General features: G+C 34.9%; 1 protein-coding gene across 11 annotated transcripts in view; it reads left to right on the top strand.

The window, feature by feature from the left end:
- Positions 1-19,617, top strand: part of LOC123004632 (zinc finger protein 728-like) — a 39,768-nt gene extending 20,151 nt beyond the window's left edge. For 4 of the 11 annotated variants that reach the window (XM_044397971.1, XM_044397969.1, XM_044397970.1 and 1 more), the window contains 5 exons: positions 14,712-15,225; positions 15,284-16,629; positions 18,205-18,379; positions 18,432-18,835; positions 18,885-19,617. In XM_044397971.1, coding sequence (XP_044253906.1) covers positions 18,245-18,379; positions 18,432-18,835; positions 18,885-19,296 — 951 coding nt within the window. In that variant the 5' untranslated portion in view covers positions 14,712-15,225; positions 15,284-16,629; positions 18,205-18,244 and the 3' untranslated portion in view covers positions 19,297-19,617. Of the gene's footprint in view, positions 1-14,711; positions 15,226-15,283; positions 16,630-18,204; positions 18,380-18,423; positions 18,836-18,884 lie in introns of all 11 variants that reach the window. The other 7 variants (XM_044397972.1, XM_044397968.1, XM_044397973.1 and 4 more) reach the window with 5 other exon arrangements.
- The last annotated feature ends 1,104 nt before the right edge of the window (positions 19,618-20,721 follow it).

Raw genomic sequence — 20,721 nt, 5'->3', positions numbered from 1 at the left:
AAACGACACTACACAGTTGTTTTACCACGAAGATGGTTCTAACAATACGAAGATGATTCTAACAACACGAAGATGATTCTAACAACACGAAGATGTTTCTAACAACAAGCTTGCAAAAAAAAAAAACGCTACCCAGTCGTTGTTACAACAAACTCTGCTTGACGACGACGACTCTCTTGATTTTCTAACTTGACGACTTGACAACGGTTGTTATGACGACAGCTTGGCAACGGGTATCATGACGACAACTTGGTAACGGGTGTCATGACGGCACGAAACAAATAGGATTAGCATAATTATAGAACTATGTCAAAAATAGATGAAGATAAAATTTATTTAAAAGAATTATGTGAGTTGGAAAATTTGATGTATACCCAAATGGTATACACTCCAGAAAATGACCTAGTCTTTAAGGTCATTTAAAAAATATTGGAGTACATATACATATTTCAAGTATAAATTCCTTCAGTTAATGACAGTATGAAAATGTATAGTATACAGCATACTTTACGTGAATTACAGACGATGAATTAGTTTTATTATTTGATCGATAAGACCACATTTAAATCCAAAAACTGTCAAGTCAAATAATTTATCAGATTTATTTATTTATTTATTGTATGGCGGTCTACAAATTCACTTACAACTATTATAGGTAAAGCATGTACGTATATGTGTATATAAACAAGATCTTCTACAAATTGACAGATAATTCAAATAAATATATTATGCGAATACATTTGGGACGTGGGCTATGGGCTATAGGTCGATATCCAGGGAAGTCAGCCAATTCACGGCGGCAGGAGTGGCATTCAGGATCTCGTTCCATTCTCCTTCAAATCTTCTTATTGGACACTCATTAGCTACAGTTTGAGCCGGCGCTCCGCAGTCGCATTCCTGCGACTGACTCCCCACCTGTACAGCATGGTCATGCATCTGGCGTGGCCAGTTCTGATGCGGTTATGGCTACACCATGCTTTCCTAGGCAGTTGCATTCCTGGGAGAGGAACGGTAGGATTCTCATGGTCATTGTGGTTAAAATCATGGTTGGCTGTCCATTTGGTTTCCCAGGCTTCTTTGATATGAAATGGTTCATGTTGGGTTAGTACCTTATCTTGCCAAATGGGGTTTCGGGACTTAAGACGGCTGCCTGGAGCATTATCCAATATTCTGTGGATTGGCAGAGTACTAGGGTGGCTAGGGTCGTGTAGTTTATTCCATTCGCGAACAGCAGCTTGTTGTCTTCTCAGGTCTGGAGGAGCTAAATTCGTTAGTGCGTGAAGCCATGGAATTGGAGTGGACTTTAGGGTTTCTGATATGATTCTCATAGTGTCATTGAGGTGCACATCGACTTTGTTAGTGTGAGAGCTCTTGTACCACACTGGTCCACAGTAATCTGCCGTTGAGAAAACAAGTGATTGGGCTGCCGTTCGCAGTGTTTCTGCTTTCGCTGCCTTAGTCCTGGCCAGTTTTCTAATTATGTTGTTCCTGGTTTTTAGTTTTTGTCCGGTTATCTCCAAGTGTCTTTTATATGTTAGGGACCGGTCTAGTGTAACGCCAAGGTATTTGGGGTGGCTGTTGTGTTTTACTTTTTTACCACAGAATGTGACATTTAGGTCTATATTTGCAAGTCGGTTATTAAGATGAAATGCACATACCTCGGTTTTGCTTGGGTTTGAGCATATTTGCCACTGTTTGTAGTATCTCCCGAGGATTTCTAAGTCTGCCGTTAGAGTTTCCTCACCATCCTCTAGGAGCCTGCTTTAGGTGGCTATAGCGATGTCGTCAGCGTAGCAGAACTAAAGAGTATACGGGCTAGCACTGATCCCTGGGGCAATCCATTTCTGATGGTGAATGACTTGCTAGTTGATTGTCCAGGAGTGACTTTGAAGTAACGGTTTCTTAACATGTTTCCCATAAGATTAGTTAACTTGGAGCAGGGTATTATTTTCTTTAGTTTTAGTACTAGACCGTTTAGCTATACGGTGTCGTATGCGGGGGTTAGATCAACGAATGCTACTGACGTTTTTAGTCCTCTTTGGTATCCTGATTCGATATATGACGTTAGGGCTAGCACTTGTTCAAACAGCTTCGGTTGGTTCTGAACCCAGCCTGGTCTGGCGGATGATATCGTTCACGGTTTGAAATATTTTGTTGTATATTAGCCTCTCCAGTAACTTGTAACAGACACTGAGCAGTGCGATTGGTTGGTAGCTAGCTGGGTCGTCACTTGGTTTTCCTGGTTTCAGAATGGCAAGAGCTATTTTGAACTGTTCTGGGATTTGTCTCATATTTAATATATTTGTGAGGCATTTTTTAAGCCATTCTCGCGCAGGTTGTCCTAGATGCTTTATAAATTCTGGGAATATACCATCCAAGCCAGCTGCCTTCCGAAATTTCAGTGTTTTTATGGTCTTGTTCAGTTCAGCGTTAGTGAAAGGGGAAGAGAAAGCAGGGTTGTCTTCGAGGCGGCTGTCAATTATTTTGAGTTCTTCCTTTACCACTTCTTCGAACTCTTTATGAATCGGTACGTTTTCTGAATGTTGTTTAATATGTAACGCTACTTAGGAAGGGGTTACTTCAGGTTCTTTGGTGAGTATAGGCGTGGCAGCTCCTAGTCGACGTAGAAGAGATCATCCCTGTCTGCTGGAGGCTGCTAAATCCATATTTCCCGTCGTACTTTCCCATCGCTCCCTTTCATCGTTGAGCGATTGCAATATTTGGGTTTCCCAGCTCCGGATTCTCAGTTTTCTCATACCCGTTGTATAGAGTTTCGGTGTTCTTATTCCAACAGGGTGGGTATTCTTTTCTATATCCGCGGGGTATGTTACGCTTAGCGCTTCCGATCAGTACGCCAGCAAATCTTCCATAGTTTTTTGATTTCGGTGGGATCCATCGTAGATGTAAATCGACTTCTATTGAATAGGATGCCCAGTCCGCCTTGCGGAAGTTCCATCTTGGTTTTGGTATAGATTTTATCAGAGGTACTTGGATTCCGATATTGATAATATAATGTCTTGGCTGCGTGGGAAGCTTCGCAAGACCTTTCTCGTATGAGGTAGGGGGACTTGCGACGAGTCAGTTGTGACAAAGCACAGATCGGGGTTTGTGTCGCTCTGCCATCGTGCTGAATGGAAAGTTTTCAGATCTTTAGCATCATAGACCAGATGGAGATCTAGCTTGTCCATCCAATTTGACAGGCTCTCTCCGTTCTTGGCATTAGTTGAGTATCCCCAGCTGACATGGTGGCAGTTGAAGTCTCCCAAGTATACTCCTGGATGTTTTAGGGTTGGAAGTGGAGGGTTTGGCCATCTAATATTGGGAGGTTTGTAGACAGCTGATATTGTCGTTCCTGAGATCTCGTCAGTTACAATTTCAATATTATTCTGTCGGGTGCTAGTAATGATTTTATATTTGTCAATATCTTGTTGGAGGTACATTATAGATCCATGGATATTTGAGTTAATATTTGCAACTACCTTATAGCCTGGTACTTTCGCTCTGGCTTGGAGCTGGGTGTCGTTTGTTAGGTGTGTTTCTTGCAATGATATGATGTCAATGTTATTATCCCTAGCTATTCTGCTCAAATGTTCGCCTTTGTCTCGAGACATACCTTCTATGTTAAGTTGCAGAATATGGGTACAAGATCAAATATCCCTTGTCAATTGGCTCTTACAAGTGCCGTTGGAATTTTAGTTTTGTAGATCTAAATGGCCGTGAGGGACGTACGGTCTAGTTCGGCCGCCATATGTGTAGACTTTTTGCCGCTTTGCTCTTGCAAAGCGTTGGCCGATGTGCACCATCTTGGAGGTTGTCAACACTTCGCACGCCATCAGATTTAACTAATGTATTCGAAATATCATCAAATTCATAGTACATTTTAGCTTTAAAGAAACATAAATTTCTATATCTGTATGCTCTGCTTATATTTGGAGGTATTCCAGCAAATAATTCTGAAATTAGGCCATTTTTCTTTGCTCTAAACAAACACTCATCAAACTTAACGTATAAGACTTTATCATAAAATATATATGTTTTTCCAGAATAAGTTCTAAATATTGCATCAATTCTTTTTTCTTTTGGTATTCCTAAATTTTCAATAGATTTACCATTATATCCATTTTTAACATTAAAACTTGGAAAGTCAATGAAATAATATAAATTTTTAACAACTATTAAATCATCATCTGAAGGTCTTTGATAAATATGTGAAATTTCTTGAAAATCATTTGGCAAAAAATATAAATAATCTTTAATTAATTTCGGTTCTTTATCATATGATGATTTGCAATTAAACATGTATCAATTTCTTTATTAAAATCACATAAATTCATCAAAGGCTCATGAGTCGAAGACGAATTACCAACTGTATCTTTGGCTTCGCCTTCAGGCTGGCCTGCGGAGCCGACACTAGGTTTAACTGTTGTTGTTGTTGTTGGTATTAATTCATATTTTAATCGTTCAGGTTGTCTATATAAATATTGAACTGCCCACATATCGTCTTGAGTTAATTTAGCAATATCACCTTTATAATAGGCGTACATAATTGAATTATTATTTGCAGAATGTTCAATACCTAACGTGTCCGATTTCGTGTAATAATACTGTATAAAAATTAATCTGACCGTCAGGTGTATTGCCCGATTCACTAAAATACCAATTTTCTGATTTATCAAAATGAATTCCTAAACATTCATTATTATTTGGAAAGAAGCCATGTGCTAAAACATTACCTTTTTCGTCAAAACTGCTAGAACATATTCCTTTTTGACACCGTGAATTATGATTATGTTGAAACAGCATATTAGAAAATGAAATAAGTATGTCCGGTTAACACCGGTATGTCCGGTTATTAACACTATTGTACTCGCCTACGGCTCTGGGCTGGCTGTGCCAGTACTCAAACTTTAAATTTGAAACAGATTCCCATTGATCAAAGGCTTTTTGTGCTAATTCTTTCATTTCGTTTGTAGCTAACGAAAAATACCATTTAAGATTTGTTTTATTCCATTTTTGATAATGAACTTTATAAGCTGTTGGATTATCTTTAACGCCACATCTAGGTTTACTGATAAATGCAAGTGTTTCTTCAATTTGCAAGGCCCAAGAAGCTCTGGAGTTGTCGTCTGGTTGTAGGTGCTGCCGCATTCTGCACTTGTTGCAGATGATGTTGTTGAGGTTGGTTGCAGTGCTGGCTGATGACGTGTCCTAAGTAGGGGCTCGGTGACCCCAAAGCGGCACTTTTCGATCGAGCATCAAAGCCCGAACTCGTGTAATCTCTCGAACACAGCTCGGAGATCTTATCTTATCTTGACTTTGAAATTTACTTTTCCAAAAATAGGGACTTTAACATTTCCCGCGGCTAGCAAATTTTTTGGTATATCAAATTTCGAAATTTTTAAATTCTGGGCAATTGTTTTTGTAACTATATTTTTCTCGGCACCAGTATCGATTATCGCTAAGACGGGTACATTATTGACTATAATTTTTAATGTTAATATTTGCGTGCGGTTACTGACAGATTTAAGTACCTCTTTCGTAGTTAGGACGACGCGGGGATTTAATTGCGACATCGAAAATCTTTTGGGTTTTGTGGTTGTTTAAACCAACAGGCGCTTGCGTCCTGACCAATTTTATTGCAATGATAACATCTGGGTCTTCCATTTGGTGTTCTGGTGGCGGGAACAAAATGTTTCGGTTCGTATTTTTGATTACTTACCTTAGCATATGAATTATTGTAGCCACCAGAATAATTTTTTGGCGCATTTGTCCAGAAATTATTTCGTGATTGAAAATTTTTTGTTATTATATCTTGGTTTTGCGTTACTGTAACGATTATAATTTTGAAACGAATTTTGAAATTGATTTTGTAAATTCCTGCTTGAAAGGTTGGCTTATCTGTTTTGTTGGCTTATCTGGTTCGTTTGTAACCTCTTTCAAATTTTTTAACAAATTTACTATCGTCCATGTCCGGGTTGAAATCGAATACTAACAATTGTGAATCGTAAAAATATGACTTTACCGTTTCATCTTCTCTTTGTCGCCGGTTTTCGAATTTTATTTTGTAATCCGCTTCCGAATCGCCTAATTTAAACTCTTTTACAAATGCCTTTTTTACATCATTCCAAGTTTTGTCTTTGTTATACGTAATAAAAGACTCGAACCACCTATTTGCTATTCCTTCGAAAAATGAGCCAAAATTTGTTATTTTCAGATTATTCACCCATGCGTTGGCAATACGTCTTCGTTTGTAATTTTTAAAAAAAAACTTTCTGGGTTGTTTTTCCGATGATAAAAAATTTCCGGGCTAATAAACTGATGAGGGATTACGTGTTTTTTTTTTTTTTGAACTATTAAACGCGTCTGAAATTGTGTCGTCAGTCATTTTTTGTTTATTAATTATTGATTGCTGGTCTAAAACTGATCTGTGGAAATTTTAAGATTCGGTAAATACTGTTGAACCTCAATAATAGTATTCGAAATAACGTTTTGAATGTCTTGCACAGTGTCTTGACTCGAATATGTGGAATTTAGATATTGTGAATTTGGGTCTAAATACGATTCAAAATTTTGTGTAGCTAAATAGGGATTATTTTCTAAATGTAGATTAAAATTTACGAAATTATCGTTATTCTTGGTATTCGGGATTGCACTTAAATCCTCCACCACATGTCACGACCCAGTTTGGTAGAGCCTTTTTTTTCGGTGCTTTATTGCACTGAGGTCGGACTTAAATTAGGGACTCAATGTTACGAGAAATCAAAGTTAATTTTGAATTAAATAATAGCATTTATTTCAAACTAAAGCAGCAAAAAAAATTAACAATAAAACAAAACCAAATACTTACATTATCGGTCCTCAGGAGCAAGGCGGCACTACACTCTTTTCTAACTTGTCTTTACGACCTCGGTTCACCGACTGACTTCTTCTTTCTTCTTTTTCCGTCTTATCACCCGTTTTTGAAGTTTCAGCAAAAATCCCCTCAGTTATTACAATAATGTATTACATCATTATATGATCGAATTTTTGCTAAACGCTCATCCGGCGGATGATGGTTTCAATGTGAGTATGGAAAGAAATAAGTCGGTGAACTAGAATTTACTAATGTGACACTATGGATATTTTTTTTTTCGTCAAATGATTTATCTCCGCTGTTCGTATTCATCATTACCCATAAACATTGATTAATCGTTAATCATTTTGTCTTTCAAAATTACTAGTACTTTAAACTACAGGCATACAGAAACTTGTACAATAGTACTTGTAAATTGTAGGTAAATCTATGTCACTATTTTTATTCGTTAAAAAATATGAAACAGTGTAGTCGAGGATGGGATGGTTTAAATTAAATAACAGACAAGCACGCCATGCTCAAGGATGGTAGACATAGAGGATTGCTCAGGCCCTATGCTGCAATGTTAACCGTATTTCATCATCCCCACCATATTGCGTGACGTCACAACTGGCCAACATTGTTTGTTTACATCAGCTGTGCTTCGTGTTTTTTGGTGTTTTAATAAAATTAGAGCATATTAAGATCCTACAAAAGAAAATTGTAGTATGAAATAATGCAAATTTTAGTATATTTAAAGTAATTCCAATAATTTTAAATAGGTAGTGCATACATCTTCACTATATGCCTGGTAGATGGTATGCTGTATATGGTTGTAACAGCAGCCAAATAAAACCAAAACAAATGGGTGACAATCTCATTTTTTGTTCTTATTCTATCAGCAACAATATGGTCTCATCAACGATGAGAAATGCATGGGTCAACGGGTGCAGACGAGCGGATAAGTTCAACTCGATTCATAGCTCAATTTGCTCCATTTCACAAACAATGATTATCAACGTGATCTAAGGAACAAATTGTTARAATGCATTCATTTTTAGTTTAGACTAGAGTAAGCTATTTTATTGTCATACAGCTACAGTCGCCAAATTTCCATAGCCTATTCTCATCTAAAACAGAAATGAATGTATTATAAGTAGATACATATTTTATAAACTTGCATCGCTAACATTACACCAGATACAATGTGTTTCAGTATAATTTCCCAAGCATATTTTTGATCTTGTAACCCCCAGAAATTCTGTATTGTTTGTATTAAAATTATAAACGTGGGGTGTTATAAAATTCTTAATTGATTTTTAATTTATGTGATCTCTTTATTTTTCAATAATTTTAGAATTACAAAATTATTTTATTACTATTGTATTATTTTTATAATCTCTAAGTCATGTAGACAAATAGAGAAAGCAAATATTATTAATTTAATCTTTGTTTAATTTTTGGGATATCATTTAACTGAATTTTGATTGTACCTACGCTGGTTTCAAAATTCAAGTTTAGTGCAGCTACCAAATGTTTTTATTTGAAGAAATAAAATTTATATTGTGTTGAAAGTCGTTTTGCTCATTTCTTTCTTCTTTAAAGTCTTAAAGTTATTATAAAAATGGTTTATTTTGTTTTACATTTTTTTACCTATTATCCATTATTAAATTTTGTATTATTATTTATCAACAAAATTTATTGCATATAAAATTGTCAAAAATAAAACCCGTTTCTATTTTGTATGTATACCTAGGAATATTATTGATATTTTCCCGAGTTTGTGACCAAAAAATTTCAATGGCAATTTATTTATTACCTAAATCATTTTTGTTTGAGCATTTTAAAACGTAAAGAATACTCGTCAATATAAAAAGTAAAAAATTTGTTCCTATTCTTAATGTCTTATATATCATTAAAATGGAGAACAATGAATTATTGGAATTATTGCGTCTGATTACCCCGATTAGAAAACAGATTTACTCAATTTTTGGACACAAATAAACAGAAAATTCTATTTTGTATTACCTCAAATTATAACTACAATAATTTCATTATAAATTCAAAAGCGATTTTAACAAATTAATGTCATAATTCACTTTTATTTGCATTATTTGGTATTTGCTCCTATTAACTCCCATGTATTCGACGCGATTAAAGACCAGTTGTGACGTCACAGCATGTCTTTGGACCACGTGACGCCGGCTGACAGATTCGTGAGCCTGAGCAATCCTTTACGTCTACCATCCTTGCGCCATGCTTAGGTTTTATTCGCCATCTTCTACTTCTACTTGACAGACGACACACGCGCGAATTTCAAAAAGACATAAATTCATCTACAGTTCGGCCAACCTAACTAGTGGCGTCCCGACACTCTCGACACTCCAATCAAATTGGTTAACAACATAAAGTTACAAACATAAGTGTTTTCATAAGTTTTAACATAACATAAGACATTATGTTTACATAAACGACATAAGAGATAAACGTAAGTCATCATAACATAACATAATAGGCAACTTAGAAAGCCGCATTAGACACAACCTAAAGAACAAGCGACTTAAAACGTAAAAATCATAACACATATCACCGAATTGAAAAGATTGCGCATAAATATAAAACATGGCAGTTATGGGAAAACTAAACTAGAACATAAACGAAACAAATAAAATAAATATTAAATACAGAAAAACAAATAAAACAATTCTAAACTAGTTATCAACTGGACTGAGCCATAACTTCATATTAGAGGGGCTACAAACGCCTTCAAATGGAATTTGAGTAATCTGAAATTCTTCGATATCACTGATTAAATACCGGTCATTTCCGAGACATTTTTTCACTTCGTAGGGACCTCGAAATTTGGGTAATAGTGTTTTATTGACTCCGGGAGTAACGTCTATATTTCTTGTCATTACAAAGTCGCCTACCTTATAGTCATAGGGAGTTTTATGTTTATTATCATAGTATTTTTTATTATAAGACTGAGTTTTTGTATTAACAACTAGAGCGTTTGCCCTAACATAATCTAAATTTCGATTTGTATCTTCGATATCTAAGTAATATCTAATTACATCGTTTTTGTCTTTCTGATTGACTCCAAAAAGTAACTTAGAAGGAGAATTTCCAATAGATCGACAATAAGAATTATTGATCGCAAACTCAACCTCGGGCAAGGCTTTGTCCCAATGATTACGAAGATCTGATAATTTCGACAACATCGGAGTTAGATCCCTATTGACCCTTTCAATTTGGCCATTGGCTTCGGGAGTACTTGTAGCAACCTTGACATGTACGAAACCATATTGTTCTATGAACTTCTCAAATTCGGAAGACTTAAAGCAAGAACCTCTATCAGAAATTAAGCGGAATGGTGCACTGTAAAACCTAAAGTACGTTTTTAACGACGAAATCACCTCGCAAGTTTTAGTAGACTTCACTGCGAATAGAGTGACAAATTTGGTAAAAGAATCAATGACTTCGAAAATATATTTTTTACCGGTCGGCGTCTTTCTTTCTTTCTAGCGGTCCGTAGTGATCAACAAGTATAGTCATGAACGGTTTATCGCCTTTTGGGATATTGTGAAGAGAACCTTCAATTTTACCAGTCACATGAGCGTACGTAATACACTTTAAACAATTTTTTATATGAACACGAACCTTTTGTCTTGCGTGCGGAAACCAATACGCGCGGCTTAAATATTCATAAGATTTGTCAAAACCAAAGTGACCCAAATTGTCATGACATAACGTTAAGATATTCTGTTCCATCAGACTTGAAACATAAAAGAGGAGTTTATCATCAACTTTGCTGTATACTAAACCGTTTCGGAGCTCAAATTTTTTATTTTGTCTCACTTCTAATTCTGACTTCCAAGCTTTTATAGCTGGGTCTAAATTTTGTGCTATAGCAAGATTCTGCTCGAATGTGTTTTCTTCAATTACCATCACGGGAGTGCAGCGACTCAGCGCGTCAACGTGCTGCATTCGTTTACCGGCACGATGTTCAACTGTATAATCATAGTTTTCGAGAACAAGAGCCCATTTGCTGATACGAGGGTTGATATCCTTTTTATTCAAAGCCATTTTAACTGCGTCACTATCAGTTACTACCTTGAATCTCAACCCGTGCAAGTACACATGAAATTTCTCAACTGCGTAAACTATAGCTAACAATTCTAGCTCATAGCTGTGAAGTTTGGATTCAGACTCGGTAGTGCGCTTACTCAAGTAACGAACAGGCCTAAATTTACCATCATCCTGTTTCTGTAAAAGTATAGCACCAAAACCTTTTGAACTAGCGTCGCAGTGAACTTCTGTTTCCAGCAAGGGGGAATAAATAGCGAGAACAGGTGCATCAACTAGAGAATTCTTCAAAGTTTTGAAAGCCATAAGCTCACCATCACCAAATTTAAAAACAGCGTTTTTTCTAATCAAGTCATACAAAACTCTTGTTTTTATAGAAAAAGATGGAATGAAACGTCGAAAGTAACTCGCTAGTCCCAAGAATCTTTGAACGTCCTTCGAACAGGTGGGAATGGGAAAATTTCTAACACACCCCACATTTTCGGGATTTGGCTGGATGCCCTTTTCATTTACTAAATAACCCAAATAAACAGTTTCATAGTTTAGGAACGTGCATTTATCTAAGCGAAATTCCAATTTGTGTCTACCAGCAATATTAAAAACTTCACGGAGAATCGAAAGGTGTTCATCCAAATCTTCGGTTGCAATCATTATATCGTCAAGATATATAAGAATTTTATGACTATTAATCAAATCCGAGAACACTTCATGAATATATCTTTGAAACACACGAGGCGCATTAGTAAGACCGAATGGCATCTTTAAAAATTCGAACTGACCTAAAGGTGTAATAAAAGATGTATATTTTATGGAGGATGGAGCCATGCGTACGTGATGAAAACCGTTTCTTAGATCAAGACAACTAAAATATCTTTTATTTTTCAACATGTCCAAATGATCATCAATCAGAGGGGTAGGATAGTTATCACGTACTGTTATTTTATTGAGCTCTCGATAATCCACACATAGCCTAATTTCTTCATTCTTTTTGCGTACTAAAACAATCGGGCTGCAATAAGGTGATTTACTAGAGCGAATTACACCGTCTTTTTCAAGATCATTTAAAATTACGCGGAGCTTTTCCTTCTCAGCAAAAGATAAACGTCGCGGTCGAAACGTAATAGGTTGATCATTTTTAAGTGTAATATTCATTTCAAAGTCCGACACAGTCTTAAAGTCTTCCGGATCAGAATGGTTCCTGTAACTCTCCTCGTACATATCATTAAGTCTCAGTTTAACATGTAAAGGTAAATAGGGATTAACATTCAAATCAATTTTAGCATCGTCTAAATCATCGTCAATATTGATATGAGGTATTTCGTTTGAATCTAATAGTTCAGAACTCTGAACGCAATCGATCTGAACTGTTTTACCCAATGAAACTTTTAAATTTTGACAAGAAATAAAGTCTCTACCAAGTATAGCGCTGAAAGACATAGTATTGTCAGGTACTACGTAAAATTTTACAGATACATTAACAGAATTTACAGTGATTACAGTATTAAATATGCCAAGGATAGTCAATTTAGATCCGTTAATACCAGAAAATTCTTCATTGTTATGAGTCGGGTCATAATTAATATTTGCTATATAACGAGACTTGATCAAACTAATAGGGCTTCCCGTATCAACAAGACAATTTAAATGGTAATTACAAATAGTATCATACTCGTCTTTAGTCGTAAGGTCTACCGAAATTGTATAGGGTGCTGCTGTCGATGATTCAATAACGTTGGTGGTGGAATCTGCTTGTGCCTGGACGGTGGTGTGCTTCCTTCCTGCTGCAACTGGACAGTCTCGTACTCTGTGATCTGCTCGTCCACACTCAAAGCATGTTCCAGGTGCTCTTCTTGGTTTACGGCATTCACTAGCTCTGTGCCCTGCAATATTGCAGTTGAAACAACGTACTTGTGACCCCCACATCACCCTGTGACTGCTGCCACTGACGCCTCCTGCTGACGTCGATGCCTTCGTCTGAGTTGGGACCTGTCTTCCAAATGTTCTTGAAGAACTCGAACTGCTGCCTAAATTTGCACCCGCTTGTCTCTCAGTACCCGAAATTTCATTCATCACTTTCATAAACTCTGACAAGGAAGTAAATCTTGACATCTTCGCCTGTGTTTGAAGCATGCAATTATTATAATAATTATAATAATAATTATAATAATAATAAAACAATTATAATATTCCAGGAATTTCTCATTTCTTCCCCACTTCCGGGCTTCAAATCTCTTCATACAACTTAACCGGTCTTCTCTGTTCCCAAAAGTCGAAATCATCTTGTCCTTTAATTCGACAAGGCTTAAATCCAAATGTTCTGGCCTGGAGTCGAACCATTTCTTTGCAAATCCTGAGAGTCTGTTAATCGCAGCCAACAATAATTCGCTGTCATTCGGACCATAATTCCTCTTAACAGCCGTAATGCGATTGAACCATAACGTCACATCCTCTCCTTCTGTTCCAGCAAACTCGGGTATTAAGTTAACGATTTCACTCTGCCTCATACTGTAATCTCGTTGATTTTGCAACGTTCTTACAGTGACTGCAATTATGTCTTCGATCCTTAAAGGAGCATCATCTCCCGCTGCTTCGTCGCGGCCCTCGTCATCATTTTCGCCCAGCATGTTTTTGTTTCACAGCTTATCGCATCCAGGAAAATACTTGTCTCATCGAATTCTACGGTTGCCTCGGGGCTGTGGTTGATCCCACTTCTGAAGTTGTAGTCGAGGATGGGATGGTTTAAATTAAATAACAGACAAGCACGCCATGCTTAGGTTTTATTCGCCATCTTCTACTTCTACTTGAAAGACGACACACGCGCCCTCATCACGCGAGGCGCGAATTTCAAAAAGACATAAATTTATCTACAACAGAAATATTTGTAATTTGATACATCCTGTTTGTATTTTCAATTTTACAAGTTGTAATTTGTATTTTTGTATTTTCTTTTATGAAACCAAATTCTGCAAGTTATAAGCTACAAGTCTAATAATATTAGATTGTAGTTTATTATGAAACGGGTCCCTGATATTATAATTTTCAATTTGTTTGTTATCAAATTATCAAGTTATCAAATGTTTAAATTTCTTATTGGATCCTCTTGGTATGGAAACGATGAACAAAAACACGATTTATTTTAATCGTGTATTTGTTCATCAAATGTTTCCTTAATCCACTAAAAGTCCAGTAAAAATATCTGTAACAATTTAGGAAACAGCACTGTATATGTAGTTTGGGATTATCAAAAAGGCCGTGCACAAGTCTTAAATACCATAAAGTTTTTTTAGTTTTTTTTTTAAGTGGTAAAACATATGCACAAATAATTAAACATGTTTCATCTGCATACAAAACAACTCAAATTTTTATATCTAAATAAAGAATTTAAACATCTATTGAGTTCAGACCTAAGTAAATACAGTTTTCTTATTCCCTCCTCAAAGTAGCTATGAATACCATCACTAATGGAATTATAAACGCGAGAAGCAATCTCGTCAACAGAAGTTGTACAGTTGGCTTCCATCATCTTTTTTTTTAACTGATTTTCCCATATCTTCTTGGAGGAATAAATCCTACATTTCTTTAGCAGTCTGCTTTTTCCCTTTATTTTTGAATATGTAACGATTTTGAAATACTTCGAGAGCCCCTCTGGCAGATAACTTTTTGGTTGCTTCTAAATATTCGAGTTTAGTCTTCTTCTAAAATATTTACCAAGAAATTAACAAATTAGTTTTGAAACAGATCGGGTGTTGACAAAATGTAAAAAAAATTACCATCTTACCAAAGATTGTTTCAGTTTCATTGGCTCATCTTCAGAAACAAGTTTGAAATAAAATATTTTCATAAACTGCCAGAAATGTAAAATGTATGGATCCAATTTAATATTAAAAACGAAATACGTCATAAACAATGTTTTAAATGCAGTCAGGCTGCCACATAAAACGAGCACATGGTATCAGTTTCTTATCCAATACTACACTTAACTTCTTATGGTACTTTTATGTGACCCAAACGCGAGAAGATAGGGCTAAGTGCAGCTTTATTTTGAGACTACAGACGATATTGGTTGGTTTGTCTAGAAATTAGATAAATTAACTAGATTATCATCGACAATAGGCGAAAAAAAGTGACCGGTGGGGGCACCACAATTTGACAGTAATGGACGACGAAAAACGTATACCGGCTCATTATCTTATCTGATTTTTTTTTGTAGAAAAAGAGTACCTACTTTTGTCAGAAATCATCATAAGCGAGCGGGGCGAGCAAGAATTGCGAAAAAAAGTGACCGGTGGGGGCACCACAATTTGACAGTAATGGACGACGAAAAACGTATACCGGCTCATTATCTTATCTGATTTTTTTTTGTAGAAAAAGAGTACCTACTTTTGTCAGAAATCATCATAAGCGAGCGGGGCGAGCAAGAATTGCGCAGCAGGCGACAATTTTTTTGAAAAAGGGGCGTGGTCAACCTTTTTTTTATAATATCCGTACGACTTTCTGACTCCTGACAGAAATTTTTTGTAGACAATGATTTTCTAAACTACATTTTATTTATAAGTTTATAACATTAGTGGGTAAAAATTTGATGTTAATGTTTGATTTTTTTCAGACCTTTTTGCCTTTTCTAACAACTGCTTGTCTCCTTTTATTTCCTCCCAAAATTGTTCACAGGTTAAGCCGACATTTTCTTTCACTTTCATTACGCTCTCAAGGGTACTAATTTTGAGATGAGATTTTTCTTTGGTTCAATATTGGCCCAAGATGCTGAAAATTCGTTCGCATTCAGCATTTGTTCCTGGAAGCGTGAAGATAAAAGATAAATGTTTTATTGTGCTATTTGCTTCATTCGCACTTTCGAGCAACGTTCTCCACCTCATAACTAAGGGTACTGTATCACTTTTCCACTTTTCTAGATTTATGTCTAGGCAGGTTTTTATACAATTGTAGGTATCAAAAATATCATTGCTACTTATGGCAGGCATTGGTAGCGACTTGGTAGCATCTAAAAAGAAGATATATGATTCTTTAAATTCTTCGTAAGAGAATTTCCTGTTGAGTATAAGATGGTTCATCTTTTTTGCTTTGTTGCAAAATCTGTTAGTCCAAGTTTCTAAATAATCTATTATCGCAGTTTAAAATCTCACAAGTACTGCAGTAACATAAGATCTATCTAACAATCCTTCTGTTTCAAGCTTTTTTAAAACATTGTCAGCCACGAATGGTATAAAACGCTTTCACGTCTGCTTCTATATTGAGAAAGTAAATTATCAAATTCTGTTGATACTTCCTCTGCACTCACATCTTTTCCTTCTATGGATTTCACAGTTTCATGAAATAAATGAAATTGAGGTTGGAGGAAAAGCAACCAAAATTCTGAAGATTCAGACTCAAAAAAAAAATAGTAATGACATGTGGTGAATTTTCTTCGCTAAGAAAATATGATTTCAGAGGTTCAAAAGCTGCAAGCACTCTATCTACACATGGTGACAGAGACAGCCAGCGTGTCTTGGAATGTGAAAGTACCATTTTAAATTCGCAACCAATAAAGTTGCAAAATTCTTTCAATTTTCCTGTTCGAACAGTAAATATATTAAAATGGTAATATACTTTGAACATAATATTTTCTATATCTACTGGAATTATCTTAGATGTTGCTACAGAAAGTGCATTGTGTACTATATGAGCTGCACATCCTATGGTTAGCACATCTCTCTGTAAGTGCTTACAAGTTTTGCATGAACATTTCCAGTTGTCTTTTTGGAAGATATTGCACCAAAATTCACTGGTGCATTATCAGCAGAAAATTCAATTATTTTATCTTCTAAATTGTATAAATTTAAATCTTCTATAATTACCTTAGTTATAGTTTCAGCCGTTTCATTTGGGAGACTGTGAATTTTCAAAATACAGGTTTTAATTTCTATTGAAGGATTAATAATGTAATATCTCACGACGACAGGAAACAGTTTGATATTTTTGTGGTTTTATGCATCACATGAGAGCACATGCTTTTTGCAAATCTTTTCTCAATCCATCTTCGGACCAACTGCAGATAATATTATTAACAAGACATTCTGACTTTGTTCTTGCACAGGTTATTTTACGATCGCATGTTTTCTTTAATAAATTTGATGTACAATCCATATCCCTAAATGAATGGTCATGTTTCACATTACGGTATGACCATGTAAGTTCGATAAGTGTTAGTTTTTCGTCTTATGAAGTTAGATTCTTACGACGAAAAAATGACTCCAACTTTTGTTTAATAGAGACTGAAGAGCTCTGTTTGTGTTTCTTTGAATTCGCATGTTGTTCAATATCGAACTATCCTTTATTTATGATAGAGACTGTTTGTATGGATCTTCCTTTACGCGTTTGGCAAACATGTATGTTTCTTCAAAACTGCCCAAAAATTTGCACTTTCCACGAGACATTGTTGTCGCACTACAAAACTGAAATATTAAGATTAAGTACAATACATTAATAACTGAAATTTGAATCTCACTTGATTTGGATTTAATCAGGTAACTTCAAAACTGCAACATCAGGGAAAGTACGTGTTAACAATCTCGCTTCTGTGATGCTGATATAGTGATGTACGTGTATGTGTAGTATATTGCTTATATAATCCTACATAAATGATCATTGATGTTTACGATGAAATCAACAATTTCGTCTAATAATGCAAAACTCCGTATCAGCATTTGACATATTGTAAAAAGAGTATATTAAGCGTTTTTTTTTTGTCAAAAGTAAGAGTAAAGAGGATATTATTTGCAAAAGAGTATAATACTCTGAAAAAGAGTACGTCTGGGCAGCCTACATAATCAGTTTTTCAAACAATGCGCGTAAATATCAGAAGGATAATTTTTAATTAAAAGTCAAATTTTTCCGGAAGTGGGCAACTTGAATAGATATTTGTGCCGTTTTCATGTGCTTCAAGAGCGATTTGTCTAGGTATTATGGTTCTTAAGATTAACTCGATGAAGTGTTCGAAATAAAGAAACTTTACGATTTTTTATGTCAGTAGTATATTTACGTAGATTAATTAAATTGGCAAAATCTCTACGCTTTGATAATTTATTGTATTAAATTCTCACTTAGTTAGCTGACAATCGTTGAATAATAATATATTTCATATTGTTAAATATGAATAGAAAAGCTGCATAATCAGTTTGGTAGAATTGGAAGCTAGGTTTTTATACTTGTGTTTAGTCTCACCGTGGTTGTATTGCGTGCTTTTTTTTAATTAAATGGATACTTTAAATATTTAGTAAAGAATTTTGTAGGACCCCTGTTTAACAAAAAGAATTCGAATTGACGTTAATAATGGAAAACAAAAACAACTCCAAGTGTAGGATATGTTTAATCAAAATTGAACCAGGACTTTGCCAAAATATCTTCAAGCAAACTCGCATAGGATTATCAGTGTCGGAGTTGTTGTCATTTTTAACATCAATTCAGGTAATGAGAAGATAAATGTACGCATTTATATATTTTTATAAAAGAATTTTAGTTTCGTCATAGCGATGGGTTACCAAATTCAATTTGTGGAATTTGTGAAGGAAAAGTAAATGTTGTTATAGATCTCTATTCCGCCATCGTAGCTTCTGATTTTGAGCTGAGAAAAGGTGTTCAAGAAAGTTGTTCTTCCGAAATCGAAGAACCAATAAAAATTGCTTTTACGCAAGAAATAAAAACAGAACCGTTCAAGTTTGAAGCTCCCTCTGAAACAAGGTCTGTAAGTGTGGAATTATCAACGTTTGCCTCTAAAAATGAGGAAAAATCACAACAAAATACTTACTCTTGTGGCCTTTGTCTGAAGAAATTTACTCTCGAGTCGGCTTTGAAAAACCACAGAAAGAGTCATATGCTTAAAAACAAAATGTTTAAATGTCATCTTTGCAACAAAGCATTTAAGTGAGTAGGTTTTTTTGTTGATTTTGATTTTTGCTAACTTATTTTTAAGGAAACGGATAGGTCTGCTTCATCATGGACGGATGCACAATCTAAACATGTCACTTAAACAATATTATCGGGAAACAAACTCATATGGTTGTCAATTATGTTCAAGGAGATTTGCTTCTAATGATGCGCTACAGCAACATATTAAAAGTCATCAATCGAAACAACAAGTGTTTAAAAGTCGTGGCAGATTTTACACTAAGAAAAAACAGTGTCTGTGTGAAATTTGTGGTAAAAAATGCAATACTAAGATGGCTTTAAAAGTGCATTCGAGAATTCACAAAAAACTTAAACCAAAGTCAGAGGAAAACATATACTCATGCAGATTTTGTAATACTCAGTTCCGGCTTAACCAAAGTTTGCAACTTCATGTCAAAACAGTGCATTTGCAGCTAAAAAAAGAATCATCAAGTTAGAAGTTAAAGGAGATTTTTATTACGTTTTTTTTATAGAATTGTTTGTTAATTTTCAGTTTGGTTAATAATATTTCATATATTTTTTACGAATACAGTTTGGATACTGCGACTAATAAATCAATGAAGAACGTTCGGTTGCTACTTAACCAAAGTTTGCAACGTCATGTACAATTCACTCGCCCTAAAAGAACAATTAAGTCTTATAATTGAGTTTTATAACATAACTATTATAGAATTGTTTGTTAATTTTCAGTTTGGTTAACTATTTTTTTTTATAATTTTTGTTATTATGAATCTAGTTTGGATTTTTTCAGTAATAAATCAGTGGAGAATGTTTATATTTCTTTAACGTCAACCCTTTTATAACGGCATTCTTTCTACCTAATACAAACACCATAATTTAAAAAAGTAAGATTTATTTATAAAGTTTTGTTGGGACTTCTTTTTCTTCTTTAAAACATTTGTATGATCATTGTCTTCTGGAAAATTTGAATTTAGACTTCTGGAACTGATATAACATTTTATACAAGGTGTACCACCTAAGACTTTCGGATCTCATATATCTATTATTTACCAAGGGATTTTAACAAAATTTAAAATGTACAGAATATAATAGGTAGAGATTAATAAATGTTACTAAAACGACCCTAGCCCTTCAAATCTGATTTTAACATGCCTTTTAAAAATGCTAAACCACCTAACTTGTGTTAGCTGAATTACTTGAATTTGAACTTTCATGATTCGATGGCTTATCTTACAACACTTGATTTTTATTTTCAGACACATTTTTGTCGTTAATATCATTGAAAAAGTCTTTTTCGTTAGCTATAGCCTCTTAACTCTGGTGTGGTAAGATATTTTCGGTTCATCACAAGACTGTCACTGATGACACAAACTTACAAACTTGCACCAAAATTGAGGTGATGTTAAATGACACATTTAGTGCGTGGATTTTAAAAATAATCTTAAATTATAATTGTAGAATTGACCCAAGAGGGGTCATTTTTGACCACAAGGTGTCAGAAATATTTTTTTTTTTTGACAAATTTGGTTGTTCGATCAAGCTAAAAATAAAACACATAAGAAAACTCGCCAAAAAATTGGATTAAAAAAATAATGGGACCATTAACGCTAATATTTCCAAAAATTTCTATGAAAAACGGTGTCTGGGGTCCAAATTTCCTCCCTTGGTCATCCGAAGGTTAAATAAAATATGATGTTTTTTGGGATTTTTGGATAAATCTTTTTATTATAATATGTCTTTAAAAGCTAACCTTTTATTGATCGATTTGGCTCAGTTTTTGAAATAAGTTTTTTTTTTTTTGACAAAAACATACTCTTTTTAAAAATTTATTACACAAAAACTAGGGCAGCTAGAAAGAAAAAAATTCTACTACCACAAAGAGGAAAGTACAAGCTTTAAGG

Source organism: Tribolium madens, unplaced genomic scaffold (genome assembly GCF_015345945.1).
Source record: "Tribolium madens isolate multiple individuals breed KSU strain unplaced genomic scaffold, Tmad_KSU_1.1 Scaffold_20;HRSCAF=117;Tcas5.2_LG4, whole genome shotgun sequence".
In the NCBI taxonomy this organism is placed as follows: Eukaryota; Metazoa; Arthropoda; class Insecta; order Coleoptera; family Tenebrionidae; genus Tribolium; species Tribolium madens.
Note: the sequence above shows the minus strand (reverse complement) of the source record. Positions and strands in the feature narration are given on the sequence as shown.